This window comes from Vicugna pacos, chromosome 21 (genome assembly GCF_048564905.1).
Source record: "Vicugna pacos chromosome 21, VicPac4, whole genome shotgun sequence".
Taxonomy (NCBI): domain Eukaryota; kingdom Metazoa; phylum Chordata; class Mammalia; order Artiodactyla; family Camelidae; genus Vicugna; species Vicugna pacos.
The window spans coordinates 4423047-4439213 of NC_133007.1; the positions used below are offsets into that span (position 1 = coordinate 4423047).

The 16167-nt window shown below is 45.9% G+C and overlaps 1 protein-coding gene across 3 annotated transcripts in view; it reads right to left on the reverse strand.

The window, feature by feature from the left end:
- Nucleotides 1-16167, reverse strand: part of RGL1 (ral guanine nucleotide dissociation stimulator like 1) — a 249451-nt gene that overhangs the window by 44125 nt on the left and 189159 nt on the right. For all 3 annotated transcript variants that reach the window (XM_015245678.3, XM_072945948.1, XM_006211768.4), the window contains one exon: nt 14394-14471. In XM_015245678.3, coding sequence (XP_015101164.1) covers nt 14394-14471 — 78 coding nt within the window. The remainder of the gene's footprint in view (nt 1-14393; nt 14472-16167) is intronic.

Consider the following 16167-nt stretch of genomic DNA (forward strand, 5'->3'; position numbering starts at 1 on the left):
AACTCTTACCGAGCAGTTTTGCCCTTCTCAAAAGAAAGGCAATTTGATTTAGTTAGCACTACTGATCACTTATTATTTTTTAATATTTCAGGGAGAGCATGTTCTTTCGACGACACTGATGAAAAACCTAGATATGCCAGGATGAGAATTCACACCCCACAATTAAGGGAGCCAGAAAAGAGCGTCTTCCCCTCATGATGAGACCAGCACCCCAAGGACCCTAAGGGCCCCTTGGAGTTTCATAACTTGAACGAAAACCCAAGTAGAAACCCAAAATTACATTAAAAGATAGATATTAATAGATATTAAAATATCTTTTACTCCTTTACCTCCATCACTGTTTTAAAATTACAGAATGGATTATTTATTGCAAAAAAGTAAATATTATGAGTGTGTATAAACTAAAACAGCAAAATATCTACTCTCCCTTCATTCTAATCCTATTTACATGACCTCGGGTTACCAGTTTGGACGCTATCCTCCTAGGCTTTTCTATGGAAAGATTTAGATAGACAGAACATGTATGTATAAACCAACGTGGATGTTTTCCCCCATGAATAGTATGTCTTGGACACATCCCCACCCACCACCTCTAGCTCCCACTGTTTCTCAGGGTCACACAGTGTCCGCTGTGTGCACACACATCATTAATGTAAGTATTCCACTGCAGCACAGGTATTTAAGTTACTGTTAGGGTCTCACAACTACAACTACAAAATGTGTGTCCCTGTGTACATCTCTGTGCACCTGCCTACTTCCATAAAGCACATTACATAGCGCTTCCTTCCACAGCAAGCTGCGGCCTCGGTAGGTCCAGGGAGATCTGAAGGGGACCCTTCACTCAGAATTAAAGGGACTTGCCTTTAGGTGCACAAACTCGGACCATCAATCTGACTCATTTTATGCTTTGTGACAGTGCCCCTCCCACAGCTTGGCCCAAGAAGGCTTTGAAAACCCACTACCAACCCAGACACTGAATTAGCTAGGAAAAGGGTTTTCAGGCCAAAGAGGCAGGAAGCCGGAGGAGGGAGAAGCAAGAGAAGGGAAAGCCGGACATAGACAGGGCAACACAGCACGAGGCCGACCCCTGCCCTCCTGTCGTGAGAGTGTTTCTCAGCATCTGGGGGGGGGGGGGGCGGGCTTTCTGGAAAGGCCTGGACACGGGCCCAAAGCTCATGGCAGCTTTATGTTTGTTTGTCAGTCCTGGAGAGAAATTTTCTGTTCTTGATAAACTAGGAAGTAGTTAAAATGTGAGACTTATAACATTTCTAAAAGGAAAGGAGCATCACAAAGTCATGACAGAGACAACAGGATGACTGGCCAACGGCTCTTCCATCCTCCCCTTCCTGGCTCCCCTCCTAACATCTAACTTACATCCTAACCAGAACTGCTCCGTTGGAAAGATGTAATGAACCTTGATAATGAAGGGAAACCCTGGTTTACAGTCACAAACTTACAGCGAAGGTGTGACTGTTAAACCCAAGACGCTTCTTGGCTCTGTTCACAGAACAAGAAAGGTGGCTAATGAAGGAAAACCTGGTCCCCATCCTGGCCGTGCCACTCGTGACCCATGGGAGCAGGAGCAGGACGGGTCACTGACCCTTATCTGGAGAAGGGACGCAATACCGCCTACCTTCGTCTACCTGACACCAATCAGGTGAATTTCAAGTGACACCATGTCAAAAAGACATTGGGATACCTGGGGAGAAACATAACTGTTAGCAGGCTTAAAACCACTTGACACACACACACAGAAACACAGACACACACACAAACACAGACACACAGACGCACACAGAAACACAGACACACACACACAGACACACAGACACAGAAACACAGACACACACACAAACACAGACACACAGACACACACACAAACACACACACACAAACACAGACACACAGAAGCACAGACACACACACAAACACAGACACACAGACACACACACAGAAACAGACACACACACACAGACACACACAGAAACACAGACACACACACACACACAGAAACACAGACACACACACACAGACACACAGACACAGAAACACAGACACACAGAAGCACAGGCACACACAGACACACACACAAACACAGACACACAGACACACAGACACACACACACACACACAGAAACACAGACACACAGAAGCACAGGCACACACAGACACACACACAAACACAGACACACAGACACACACACAGAAACAGACACACACACAGACACACAAACACAGACACACACACACAGAAACACAGACACACACACACAGCCCTGACGCATCCTCCTCAGGACAGGCCAATTCAGAAACATCAAAGTGTAATCTGAACTACAAGACATGCTTCTTGAATGACCTGCGAAGACGGAAAAAATAATTTCAGAAGCCAAATGGAAAGACTCAGACTGTGATATAATCTAAACTCAGAAAGGGGAAAAGCCAGCATGTGGCCTCCTGAATTTCCAAAGTCATCTTTGGTCGGTTACAGAGCAGAACTCCTCCGTCCCAAGGGGAAGTGTGGATCTGAGGAAGCATGGTGAGGGGTGGCAGGGGTGGGGCCCAAATCTGAGAGCGGAGGGGACAAGCAGGGTTGCTTTTTCTACCGCAGGCATTCTCAACAACACGCAAACCCTTGGAGTGCACTGCTCCTTTCCCAGCCTGCAGTGGTGTGGGAAGGAAGGCATGCCCAGACCTGGATGTGGTTTCTAAGACTTCTCCTTCTAGTAGAACAGATTCCTGAAGAAAACCAATTCACAGATCAAACCAATATTTATTGAGTGCTCATTATTTTCCATATTCACAGATACTACTTACGTGGTGAATGTCACAATAGGGGAGTCTAGGGTCCCACAGAAAGATTTACCTTCAGAGAGAGTGAACCTGGCCAGGGCTCCAGGGAGGACCCCTCCAGGGAAATAGTGTTAAAGCTGAGATCTCAAAGGTAAGGGAGAGTTAGTGGGGTGAAGACTCTGGGGGAACAGCATAAGCAAAGGTCCTGAGGTGGGAGAGAGCAAAATGCTTGCGAGCGATGGAAAGAAGAGCTGCTTAAGGAATAGGAAAAGAGGGAGGAATGCAGCATGATGAAATTTGCTGGCCAAACTGAAATCACACTTAATAATACCTGGTTGGAAGATATTAGACAGATGTCCTCGCTGAGAGGTACAGGGAAATAGCTCAGAATTTCTAGTCACTCTTGGGGCCCTTCAGGCATGCAACGCAGAGTAAGAGGGCTCACTGAGATGGGCTTTAGGCTGCTGTTATGCTCAAACCACAGATTTTTAATGCATACATGGATTGTAAGGTAAATGCATTAAATCATATTACAATCAATCCCATAGGTAGTAAAATTCTCCAGAATCGGTAAAAGGTTTAATAAAAAAATTTCTACGTAAGAAGTTATCTCTCCCATGATGCACAGCTTCCAGGCCAAGAAATAGGATTACCATGACAAAAACAAATAACTGTCCATTTAGAGCCCTTTTCCGGCCCCAGAAATCTGAGATAATAATTTATTGTTACTCAATCGTCAGCAGAAGATAAGACATGGAAACATTTTTTAAAAGCAGCAAAATATTTTTCTATTTTAGCATATTCTCCAAGGATTAGCTCTTTCCCTGATGTGGATGATGAAAAGGTAAGATCTATGCAGAAGGTGGCCTTTGAAGTAGTGTTGCCCGGGACACTGCCAAGCCCTTCGGGTGGGAGCCACTGCTCTCCTCCCTTCAGGGAAAGAAAGCAAAGCAACTTTGACCCTGACTCCAAGCCAGACCCTCCACCTTGTTCTCCTAGTCACAGAACAATATTCTTCTGTTCCAGGGAAGGCTGCCAGTTAGAGGCTGCCTCTGAGACTCCCAGCTAGATGGTTTTCCTGATGAGAAAGAACAAAGGAAGGTACAGAGATTTCCCACCCTCCCCCCTGGGTTTTTTTTTTTCTGAAAAAGCATGGAAACATTATTATCCAGGCTCGTCAAGGTAATCTTGCAATGTTTTCTTGTAAATTTTGGTACTAACGGTGATTAGAACACTGGGAGGGAAAGAAAAAGAAGAGTCAATAAGAGAGACCCAGCAGTATGAACACAACGAAGCCAGAGTCAGGGAGAAGCACAAGAAGATGCGAGGGGCCACGGGGTGGGGGCAGAACAGAGGAGGTGCCAAGGCAAGGGGGAGGAAGGGGAGACCGTGACGGGCAGGACACATGGGGACACAGAGTGACTAGGGGCGTGGAAGGGCCGAGGAGGGTGGGGAGAGGGACCCAAAACCAGTTCCTCAAAACCAAGAATGTTTACACATCCGCCTTTCATTCCCAAACCACGTGTGCAGGCCCTGGCAGCTAAAGGTAAATTTAAGAAACGGAAGAGAATTATTGTGCATAGATGTAACCCTGTATCACCAGACCTTCCTCAGGACGTCAGTGACTGCATTCCATTCGAAGAAGAACAAAGCTAGGAGGTCTCTGAAATGCCTGTTTTTCATGAGCAGTGTAGCCAGTGTGGCTAAACACGCTCTCGGGAGTCAGACTAGCCTAACCTCTCTCCACCTCAGCTTCCCCGTCTGTAAAATGGGCACAAGAAGATATCCCTCCTCACAGAGTTGGTTTGAGGCCCAAAAGGGATGACACATAGAAAGTATTTAGAACAGTCCTTAGGACATAATAAGTGCTCAAAAAAAATTAGCCATTTTCATTTTTTAAAAAAAGAACTGCCGTCTCTAAGCCTAAGGACTGAAGGCAGAAGGAACGACACTTAAGCACCGGACTCTAGCTGAGAGCTGTCTCCCACAGGGGCACGAGTTAACGATTCTGATGCTGCTACACCTGTGTGCCAGAGCTGACCAATTCAGTAAATGGAGGGCAGGTGGCAGGAGCCAGTTTTCACACTGTGGGAGCGGAAATGTACAAGTAAGTAAGGGGAGGCGGCTGGAATGGTCCATGTGGTAATAGATTAGAGTTGAAGACATCAGTAAGAACTCATATTTAATATAATATAGATACAGATGGTTATACAGAGAAATATTTATATATTTATAGATATGTATATTTACGTAATTAATAATACACATGTACGTCCTAGCCATGTCAGCTGAGGGGGCCTGAAAGAAATGACGCCCCAGCCGCAGTGAGCACACCTAGTGCCCAGATCTTGGTTTCTAATACCGTTCTCCAATAAAAAGGACCAGGTCTCCTTGAAGAAATGGCTGATTCTAGGACTGGGGTGGGAAATATACCAGATGCGTCTAGAACATCTTGTCATGCCACAAAGTAAGGAGGGGACACAAAGTAAGGACAAACACAATAATGGGGGCATGTCCAGGTGACAGGGGAGTCAACCCAAAGAGCTCCCAATGGCCAAAGCTGGAACAATCTGAGCGAAAAAATAAAGTAGCATGGCATCATATCCCACAGTATGAAAGAAAAATCCATGAGACATGGAAACAGCCTAAATGTCCATCAACAGAGGACTGGATAAAGAAGATGTGGTATATTTATACAATGGAATACTACACAGCCATGAAAACCAACAACATAATGCCATTTGCAGCAACATGGATGTTCCTGGAGAATGTCATTCTAAGTGAAGTAAGCCAGAAAGAGAAAGAAAAGTACCACATGAGATCATTCATATGTGGAATCTTAAAAAAAACAACAACAAACAAACCAAAACAGAAATACAAAACAGAAACATACTCATAGACATAGAATACAAACTTATGGTTGCCAAGGAGAGGGGTGGGAAGAAATAGACTGGGAGCTCAAAATTTGTAGATACTGACAGGCATATGCAGAATAGATGAACAGATTATACTGTATAGCACAGGGCAATATATACAAGATCTTGTGGTGGCTCACAGCAAAAAAGAATGTGACAATGAATATACGTATGTTCATGTAGAACTGAAAAGTTGTGCTCCACACTGGAAATTGACATAACATTGTAAACTGACTATAGCTCAGTAAAATAAAATTTTTAAAAAATCTATGAGTCCATACTGATGTAAATAAGCGATTGAATAAATTAATAAATGGGGAAGACAAAACTCCCATGCAGTTTTCCAAATCAACCGGGTCGATGCTTCACCCTAAAAGAGGGGGAGCAGGACTCCCCACTCGCCAAGTGTGGGCTGAGCGTAGATACAATACGGAAAGGAAGGGGAGGGGAAAAGACATTTCCTGTGAAGAAACTGGAAGAAGGACAACTTCAGCCAGGTCATCAAGGCAAAACCCATCAACAGTCATAAACCGCGTTCACGTTCTGTGGCCTTGATGCCTTGGGATGAGAATGACACTTCATCTCTGTGATGCGTCTCCCAAAGTCTCAGACGTTCAGTCTGATTATAAGGAAGAATATCAAACCTAATTACGAGAAAAAGAAATCTCACAAAGGGGCATCCTAAAATACACCTGACCAGTGCTCCTCAAACTGTCCCAGTCATCGAAAACAGGAAACGTCAGAGACTGTCACAGCCAACAGGAACCTAGGGAGATACACCAACAAAATGAGCACAGTGTCCTGGATGGGGACCTGGGGCGGAAAAGGGACATGAGTTAAAAAATAAGGGAATCTGATTCAACTATGGACTTGGGTTAACAACGCACTGGTCCATTAATTGTTACGAGTGTACCATACTGATGTAAGAGGTTAGTGACATATCAAACTGTGAAGGGAGTATGTGGGAACTCTGTATTATTTGCTCCATTTTTATATAAATCTAAAACTGTTGCTTAAAATGTCCTACAGGGAGGGAAAAAATGAACAGGAGAGTCCAACTGAAGAACTTAAAGAGAAATATTCTCGTTTTTATCACAGAGGAAGAAGCAGAGGCCACAGCGTGTCAAGGTTAAGGCCTCGGTTAAACCTGCTCTTTCATTCATTCACTGTGTGACCTTGGACGTGTTCCTTAACCGATGCCTCGGACCCTCATCTGTAAATCAGGAATAATGACACACAGCGTTATTACGAGGATGTTGAAGGCGTACATGGTGCTTCACCCAGGGACTGCTCCTACGAAGCCATCAATGAGTGCCAGCCATCAGTATTAGAAAGAGATATTGCCACTCAGCAAAGCTGGTTTTCAGGGACCTCAGTAACTCATTATTCTCCAATTACTCACAGTCTGAGGAGGGAGTTTTTATGCTATAAATAGGCCTCTAATGAAAAATTTGCTGAGGCATTCTGCAGTTTTCAGCATTGGGATGGCCTTTCTGTTGATGACGGCAGATGCTACCAGGCAGCAGGAACAGGAAGCAGGCGCTCGGGCGGACGGGCCTTCCTTCTCCTTTCCTCACATCCTGCAGCCCATCTCCTTCCCCAGGAAACAAGCCCAACTTCCACAATTCTAGCAGCTGTGTGGGGACCTGGCTCGGGGTGTTCCTTTAATAACAGAGCCAGGCAAAACAGCGTGGGCTAAAGGAAATAATCCCAAATTTTAAAATCTCAGAATGCTAACCAGCTCAGCCATCCATCACCACAGTGATACTGCACCCTGGCTCTTGAAGAACTTCTGTCCGCAATGCTTGGACTGCGATGCAGGCAAACGGGTGGGTGGGGAGGGGGATTCACGGGCGCTGGAGATCCCAACGCTCTTTGAAATACAAGGACCAGGAGCAAAATGAGGAGGAGCAGCCCCGGTCCTGGAGTCAGGTGGACCTGAGGTCAAACACCAGACCTGTCACTTAACCAGCTCCTAGACCTTCAGCAAAGTGTGCTACTCTTCTGAAGCCTCAGTTTACACTCCTTACACCATACACACCATAAAATTACACACCACAAAATGAGGACAGCTCGTAGCATGTCTCTGGTGGTAAAAGCAGGTACACAATGCCCGGCAGAAAGCCCTGCAGCAAAGCAAACGCACCCCGACCTGAGCCGGTGGCGGGGCCGGCGCCGCACGCGCCATCGTTTTCCTCTTCTGCAAGGCTTCAGGGCGACCAAGTGACAGTGGCTGGATGTGCTGTCTACCCTTCTCTAACACGCAGACCATCTTAAGAGATTCTCAAGTGACCAGTTACTCCTCTTTCTGCATCGGTGACGGTCCGTGCTGTCTCACTCCTCCTTCGGCAGAAAAGGAACCTTTCCTTGGGAGCCTACACTCATCCCTGAAGTGCGCAACTTTGATTCAAGATTCTCAACGACTTTTAAAACTGTAATTTCTCTTTTTCATTTTGCTCACTATGGGTGTTTTAAAGACATATCAGGCTCTTTTACGTGGCATATGATGTCTCCATTTCTTGGGTTTTACTTTTTAAAAAATGCTCCGTTCACATTTCAGCTTTTAATTCTTCTAAACTTGGAGTTTTAAATCTGATTTTTGCTCTGTTCTTGACCCCTCTTTCTTTTCCCCATTTTTGTTACAATCACTCAGATTGATTTCAATTGCCTTTGTAGGACATTTGAATTTGCTGGAATGAATACTGATTGCAAACTCTCTCAATGGGAGGACTTTTTTAAAAAAAATACTTTCCACTGTGAAGTTTCCCAGATATTTAAGAATCACAGCCAACTCTCTTGAACTCATCTCCCTTTTCTTTAAAGTGTTTCCAACATCTCGGATTGCTCCTATTTACATGGCTCTTCACCAGTGACTAAAATCTGTTGTCACTATTCACAACTTCTGGGAAAAGATGACAAGAATGACATTCATATTATCTGAATGTGCGCCGATAACAGTAGAATGGTTTCAGCAGGTTAAAGCTTTGCTGTGGTGAGGAGTGTGAGAAAACAAAACAAAGGCCTTCCAGGAGGGAAGCGATGGGGGTCAGTAACAGGAAACAGAAATGACTTCAACATTATAATAGTCATTTTAAAAAGGAATAAAAAAAAGTCATTCCTGAAGAGTTTTAAACCTCTTTAAATAAAGTTATGTATATACATGATATTCTAATCTCAAATGCATTTCAGAGAATGAAGACTCCTGGTGTCAAGGCTCTGTGTGGTTCCATCCCTTCTTCACATGCTCTTTACTTCTGAACTCAACGAATGTAATAAATCAATGCTAGGGAAGGTTTCTTTTTTCCATCTGGTTCAGATTTTGTTATTCTAAGGAGACAGCATCTCATCATGTAAGCATGTCAGCAGGAAAGAGGAAGAGGGCGCAGGTAGGGTGAACGTGGGCAGAGGTGTTGTCTTCTGGTGTCGGAAGAGGCTTTCCTACTCTCCAAGCAGCGACCAGTTTAGGGACTACACAAATAAACTCGGCACGGCTCGGCATGGCCAGCAAGTCTAGCGCTAACATCAGAAGTCACTGCGTAGCAGATTCCAACTTCAAGAAGCCTTGGAAGTTGAATTCCTTGCAACTAAAGGAATTCCTGGTTTTTGCCAGATGACTTTAAAGGTTCTGCTATCACACAAAGCCGGAACCGGGCATACTTGGGGCTGGAATTACAAGTGGGAGTCATGGCACAACCTGATACTTTTTTGAAATTCATGAGGAACACTAGCCAGTTGTGGTCCAAGACACCAGAAACCAACCTTTCATCTTGACTGTTTCATCTGCATTTCCACGTTTTCCTTCTTTCAAGTTCTTTTATCCTCTGAAAGGCTGATTAGATCCATATTTAGAAATACAGGAAAGGCTGTTATCTTGGGACTTGGGAGCCTGTATCAAATGTAAGCCTCGCTCCATGCTTTACATCAAAAACTGAAAAGCCAAACAATTAGTTGAACATTTTTCTTGTCATAGTTGAAGCCAGTAGTGACTCCCCATCTCCACCCTGTCACCCCTGGCCTGCAAAACTGAAGGCGTCTGCCCTAAAACGGGATGTTTGCTTCTCAGGCTGTCACTGAATTCCTGCCGCCTGTTTCCCACCTGAAATCACCAGACGACGCACTGGCAGCAAAGGAAAACAACGGGCCTCCTGCCGTTCCTCGCCCGGCCCCGCGCCTGGTGCGCTGGCCCGTCTCTCCATTTGTGAGCTTCGTGAGCAGCTCTGATGTCGCGATCAGTAACAGGCTGTCTGTCCTTTCTTCCCTGCTTTATCAAAACTGGTTTCACCGTCTTTCCAACAGAGATAAGCAGTCAAGGGCACCTCTCAGTCAGCATGATATTTGGACCACAGCTCTGTTTCCGATATTCATTTTCATTTTTAAGAAGATGAAGAGAAAGCTTAATAGATTTCATCCTGGGATATCATCGAACTTGAAAAGACCTCAGAGCACTCATGTTTTGGGTGAAGGGACCGAAACCGAGAGAAGTGAAGTGACGAGGTCACAGGGCTGGGAAGTGACAGTGATGGGGGAGGAGCCCGAACCCAAAGTCTCCAGCCTCCTTGCCCAGGGCCCTTCCCTTCACGTGAGGCCGGCCCCGCGGCCACCACAGCATTTGAGTCGCCTAATGATAAGTAGGGGCATGAATAAATGAATTCCCAAGTCAGTGTGGTCCTATCTTTATGGACATTTAGATGTTCACAAAGAAAGACTGTTTTCAGTTGAGGACTGAGGCCTCATCGCCATACAGAGGGTGTATTACCTAAGGCACTACTGACACTGAGGGTCAGGTCATTCTTCCTGCAGGGCGGAACAGGGCTGTCTCCCCACTAGGTGCCAACAGCATCTCCCCACCAAGTTGAGGCAACCAAAGTTCTCCAGACACTGCCAATGTCCTCCGGGGGCAAAACCGCCCCTTTGAGAACTGCCAAGTGGCCGTGTCTCCCATACATCCATCAGCCAGCAGGCGCCTTCAGTCACTACCACAAGTCAGAAGCCGGAGCGCTGAGACGATCAAGGACCTTTCAACACATTAGATGTGGATCGTATTCCCTAATTTCTTCCCGGAAAGACAAAGCTGTGACCCTAATCGAGTCATAGAAACGATCAGAGCTTTTGAAAAAGAGAACAAAAAGGTAATGGTGGAGTGAGATGAAAAATAATAAAAGAAGTGGGGGGAAAAACAGTAAGAAAGAGAAGAAAAGGGAATGGAAAGAAGAAAGGTCAGCAGAGAGGAGGCATCTCAGCATTCCAAGAGTCCCAGGACAGAGCAACCCATTATTAGATAAAGTGGCACATTTTCATCAAGCATGATTTTTTTAAAAAGGCAATGTGGTCTGAGAAAAAGGGTCAAGAACTTTCTACCAATTCATTGTGAGGCTTTAGGAAAGGACCATTGTCCCCAGATGATGGTCCCCTCAGGGGAGTTGTACTGTGTGAAGCTCTTTGTTAAGGCCTCAGAGCTTAAAACTGTAAAGCCCTTTAAAACAGCTTCTCCTGGAGTCTCACCCACGTTTCTGTTCCCCAGTGTACAATGAGTCTGAATGACATTTTAGAATAGGCCTTTAAAAGAATGAGTGTGACTCTCACATCCAGGGTACAAATCAATTTTCCTTAACTGCTACTTCCCAGAAACCTGTTTAATCTCAAAACAGCCCCTGCAGAACAGGAAAGCTCCAAGTGTTTTTCATACTGTTACTCTCCTGGGAGCAGAACGTTCAGACGGCTAGCTGCGTGGTGGGTCTAGACGTGATGTGGTTCCAAAACACGTGGGTAACAACACGCTTCTTTCTGAATCTGGTCACGGGTCGAGGTTCCATTTGACAAGCGAGCCACTCAATTTTCATAGTATCTCTTCTTTTATACATGTTTAAAGACACTTATTATAAAAAGGTTCTTTTTAAAAAATTATTATTTCAGTACGTTTTCATGGATAAACAAAACAAACAACAGCAACCAAGCCCCTCTAATCCTATGATGCTCGAACTTTAAAATGCACGGGAACCACCTGAGGACCTGGTTTAAATGCAGATTCTAATCTAGGTCTGGGGCAGGGCCTGAGAGTCTGCATCCCTAACAAGTTCCCCGGGGATGCTGACGCAGCTGGTCCGCAGACCACACTTTGAGGAAGAAGGTTGTAAGTCCGACGTGGGACTAATCATTGACTCTAAGGAGCATCTGCCGTACATGCTAGTGAACAGGAAGTAGGTGTGGATGAGAGGTGGGGCGCACTTGGTCGTGAAGGATTTATGGGCTAGGCAGTGGCATTGGATTGGGCACAATAATAAAGAACTACAAATAATTAAAAAAAAAAGAAGTTTGTAAGGCTAATCCATTTCCCCAAGTCACCTATCTGAATATACTGTTTCCTTCCTGCAAAAATGTTTGTAGGGCTGACTGCCCACTGCTTACCAGGAATGTCCAAATTCTCCTGCGAGAAATTAGACCCCTCCGTGGCAGCTTCAGCTCCGCTAACTGCCTTCCCCCAGCATAAACACAGAGCGGCAGCCAGCACCAGTTCTGCGCTGTTCCCCCAAATGTCACGTGCACTGCGTCTCCCTGCCTTGGTCCCACCCACTGTTTCCTCTTCCGACCACCCAACTCTTCATCCTCCTTCACAATCTGCTTCAAATGTCACCTCTTCCAAGAAGCCTCCCCAGACCCTTTAGGAATGAGGCATTGATTCCTTTCACTCACCACATCTCGCACTTGGCATTCAAATATCTACACTAGTGTGTTTGGTTTTCTGGAAGGTTATGATCTAACCAATAAAATTATAAAACTACCTGACACCTAACTCAGGAGTTAAAAAGATACTCAGTTTTCTCATGTTCACATCCCCGGCTCCTGGAAAAAGCAGTCCATCAGTCAATCCTCTGAAGAGTTAAAAATCCCACAGGGTGACCTCCCCCTACGCTTGACCCCAAAGGGAATGTTGACACAGTGGGTTCAAGCGCCCTGGCACATAACCCGTCTGCTCGGGAACCTCACTCCTACAGCGGCCTGTACCCCTGCCACGTGGACATTTGCTTCAGTGCCCCTCAGTCATTCTCATCAGCATAAACTATCTCCTATTTTTAAAAAACACACACACAACAAAAAGACCACCCCTTGCCCTCATCGTCCATCCTATTTCTCTGCTCCCCTTTACAACAAAGCTCCTCCGAAGAGCTGTTAAACGTGCCACCCCCCCGCCCTCCCCTTCACCCTCCCTCGAGCCACACTTCCACCCACTAAAACTGCACCTGTCAAGGCGGCCAAAGATCGAAGTGATGCAAAGGCAGCTGTCACTTCCCGGACTCCTCACTTGAAGTCTGGGCAGCTTCAGACACCGCCTGTCACTCCCTCTCCAAAACCCCTTCTTCGATGCTCTTCTGGATCACAGCTTCTTTCTTCTCCGCTCCCCTGCCTGCTCTGCTCCAGTCTCCTCTGCTCGACCCTCCACTTTCCTAACTGTCAACATTGGAGGGAACCAAGGCTCAGTCTTTGGACCCTTCCCTTCTCTTTCTATCCTACGTCCCCAGAGGTCACATCCAGCCCCACAGCTTTAAACACCACGTATAAATTAAGGATGCCCAAATGTACACCTCCAGTCCGGACTTCTCCCTGGAATCCAGACGCACCCAATTACTTCAAAATTAACACATCACAGGCGAAATTGTTGACACAGGCTCGCCGCCATACCTGCTCCTCCTACCAGACTCTTTTCTCGTGAAGCCGAGGTTCTGTTGTCAGATGCTCATACCGCAACTCTCGGAGGCATCCTTGCCTCCTCCTCCTCTCATATGCCCCGTCCACTCCATCAGGGCCTCCTGTCAGCAACACCTCCAAGCTGTTACTGATACAAGTTCCCACTACCTGTCGCCATGACCATGACAATGGTGACGACTCCTGTTACCACTCAAGTCCACGCTGCCATCAGCCCTTGCCTGCACCGTGAAAGGGTCCTAACCAGGCTCTGTGCTGCCCCTCAGCTCCCACCCTCAATGTCACGGTCTTTTCTCCACACAGAGCCAGAGGAAGCCTTTTCAATATAAATCGGGCCACAGCACTGTTCTCCAAAAACCTTGGAAGTGCTTATCTTCCTCAGAATAAACTTCAGCATCCTTCCCCAGGCCTTCGAGTCCCCACATGACACAGGTCCCCAGTGCCCACAGATTCCGTGCCCGGGCACACGCTGCCTCGCCCGCCCTGCTGTGGACTCACTGCCCTCTCCGCTGTTTCTCGAGCACGGCGCCTGCCCAGAGCCTCTCCCACGTCCTCCCTGCTGGACACGCACCAGGCCTGGCCTGCGCCACCTTCAGCTTGTGCTCCAGCGGCTCCGTTGCTGACATCCTATGTTAGCCAGCCTCCCCACTGTGATCCAGCCCCCCCTGCCTGCTTCATGCCTTTTTGCGTGGACTTCAGTCTCTCTCTGCTGAAATATAAACGTCGTAAGAGCCAGGATTTATTTATTTTGTTCACAGCTTAGCCCTTAGCACTGGGCCTGGCAAACAGTAGGTGCCCAATACATTTTTACCGAGTGAATAAATGAGTATCGTTACATAGTCAAAAAATAGTTCTATGACTTTACGTATGGTGGGAAAAAAAGCCATGGCGATGTTCCAAAGGAATTTAAGAACTCTACTAAATGACATTCTTTTAAGACAATAAGCCACACTGAGCGCTTGCAGGGCCGAGGAGAGGCAGACTCACTTCCTGATCACCGCCTTCGACTCCGATGAACTGTGGCCTCCATCGTCTTCACAGCTTGGGCTCGTCAGGTTTCCGTACCTTCACGGAGAAAAGCAAGTGAACAAAAACATCAGTCGACGGTGTTGGAAAGCAACTCTATTCATTCCAATCACGAGATAACAGCTACCTACACTTTTCAGGAATAATTAAGGAAAGTAACATTTATAAAATAGCATCAAAAAATGGTACTGCACACATGCACTGGTCACTGTTTCCAAGAATGTTTAGAGCTTTAGCTTTTGAAACTTACATAGTTAGCAAAGGAATGTAAATTTAAAAATATATCTGCAGTGAAGAAAAAAAAAAGATCTATCAAGCCATGAAAAACACAGAAGAAACTTAAAAGACACATTACTAAATGAAAGAAGCCAGTCTGAAAAGGCTACAAACTGTACGATTCCAACCAAATGCCGTTCTGGAAAAGGTACAGCTACAGAAACAATAAAAAGATCGTGGTTTCCAGGGGTTTGGGGAGAGAGAGGGAGAGAGGAATAGGTGGAGCAAAGGGATTTTTAGGGCAATGGAATTACTCTGTGTGACACTACAGTGGTGGCTACATGTCATTATGCGTTTGTCAAAACCCACAGAATGTACAACACCAAGAGTGAACCCTAATGTGAGCTGTGGACTTTGGTTGATAATAATGTGTCCATGTTGGTTCATCGATTGCACCAAATACGCCACACTGATGAGGGATGCTGAGGGTAGAGGAGTGTACATGTGTGGGTGGGAAGGGCTATGTGAGAACTCTGTATTTTCTGCTCAATTCTGCTGTGAACCTGAAACTGCTCTAAAAACTAAAGTCTAAAAATAAATAATAAATAAATAAATAAGATCCTGCATTGGTGATATCTGTTTGATAGGTAAATACGTGTGTGTGTGCGTGTGTGTGTGTGTGTATACGCATATGTTCTAAATAGAAAAGTGATTTAACAATGAATCACACTACTTAAAGCTTTCCCTTAATATTTAACATTTTTTTCTTTAGATTTTTAGGTGAAATTTGGCTGCTCCCCTCAGCAGGAGAATCCGGTCTTCGGGGACTCCCAGGCGGCAGGCTCCTCACGATCTCTGCGGCACGCAGCCCACACTCCCGCCCTCCGCGTATCTACCGAAGGGAGACGTGGCTCTGTTTGCACAGTTTCTCACCTGAGCCGCACGTGAGCGCACGATGACCACCCCACGCTCTGCCTGTGGGTCTGGTCTCCTTGAGGATAAGCGCTGCTGGAGAAGGGCTACGGACGTAACTCCGCACCCTCAAGGAGAGGCTGAGATGGACACAAGGACTGAAGAGCAGAACACTTACATCTCGGCCACCAAGAGAGCAGCCGTGGACACACCGGGGCCAGGCTGAGCTGGCGTCCCCAGCCTCGGGGTGGGGAGGGGACACAGGGCCACAATGTTTTAAAAAGTGATAGGTGCTTAAATTCTAAAATCGGTCTCATTACAAAAGCACAACTTAACTAAATAACCTCGTCACACTCCTCCAACTCCATAGGCAAACAAGCCCATTGCAAACAAATACATCACGTTTTGCTTGGCTCAGAACATACATTTAGCAAATTCACTGAAATTCTTAAGGAGGAACCTTTATACTAACTTGTAATGCCTAGACTGTTTCTGCAGTTTCTCTTCCCATCAGTGAAGAATTGAGAGATTCCTTGGAGTTTCACAAACTGGTAATCTGTCCCCAAGTTTTGATAATAGAAATTCTCTAATTGGTGGGGCTTACATT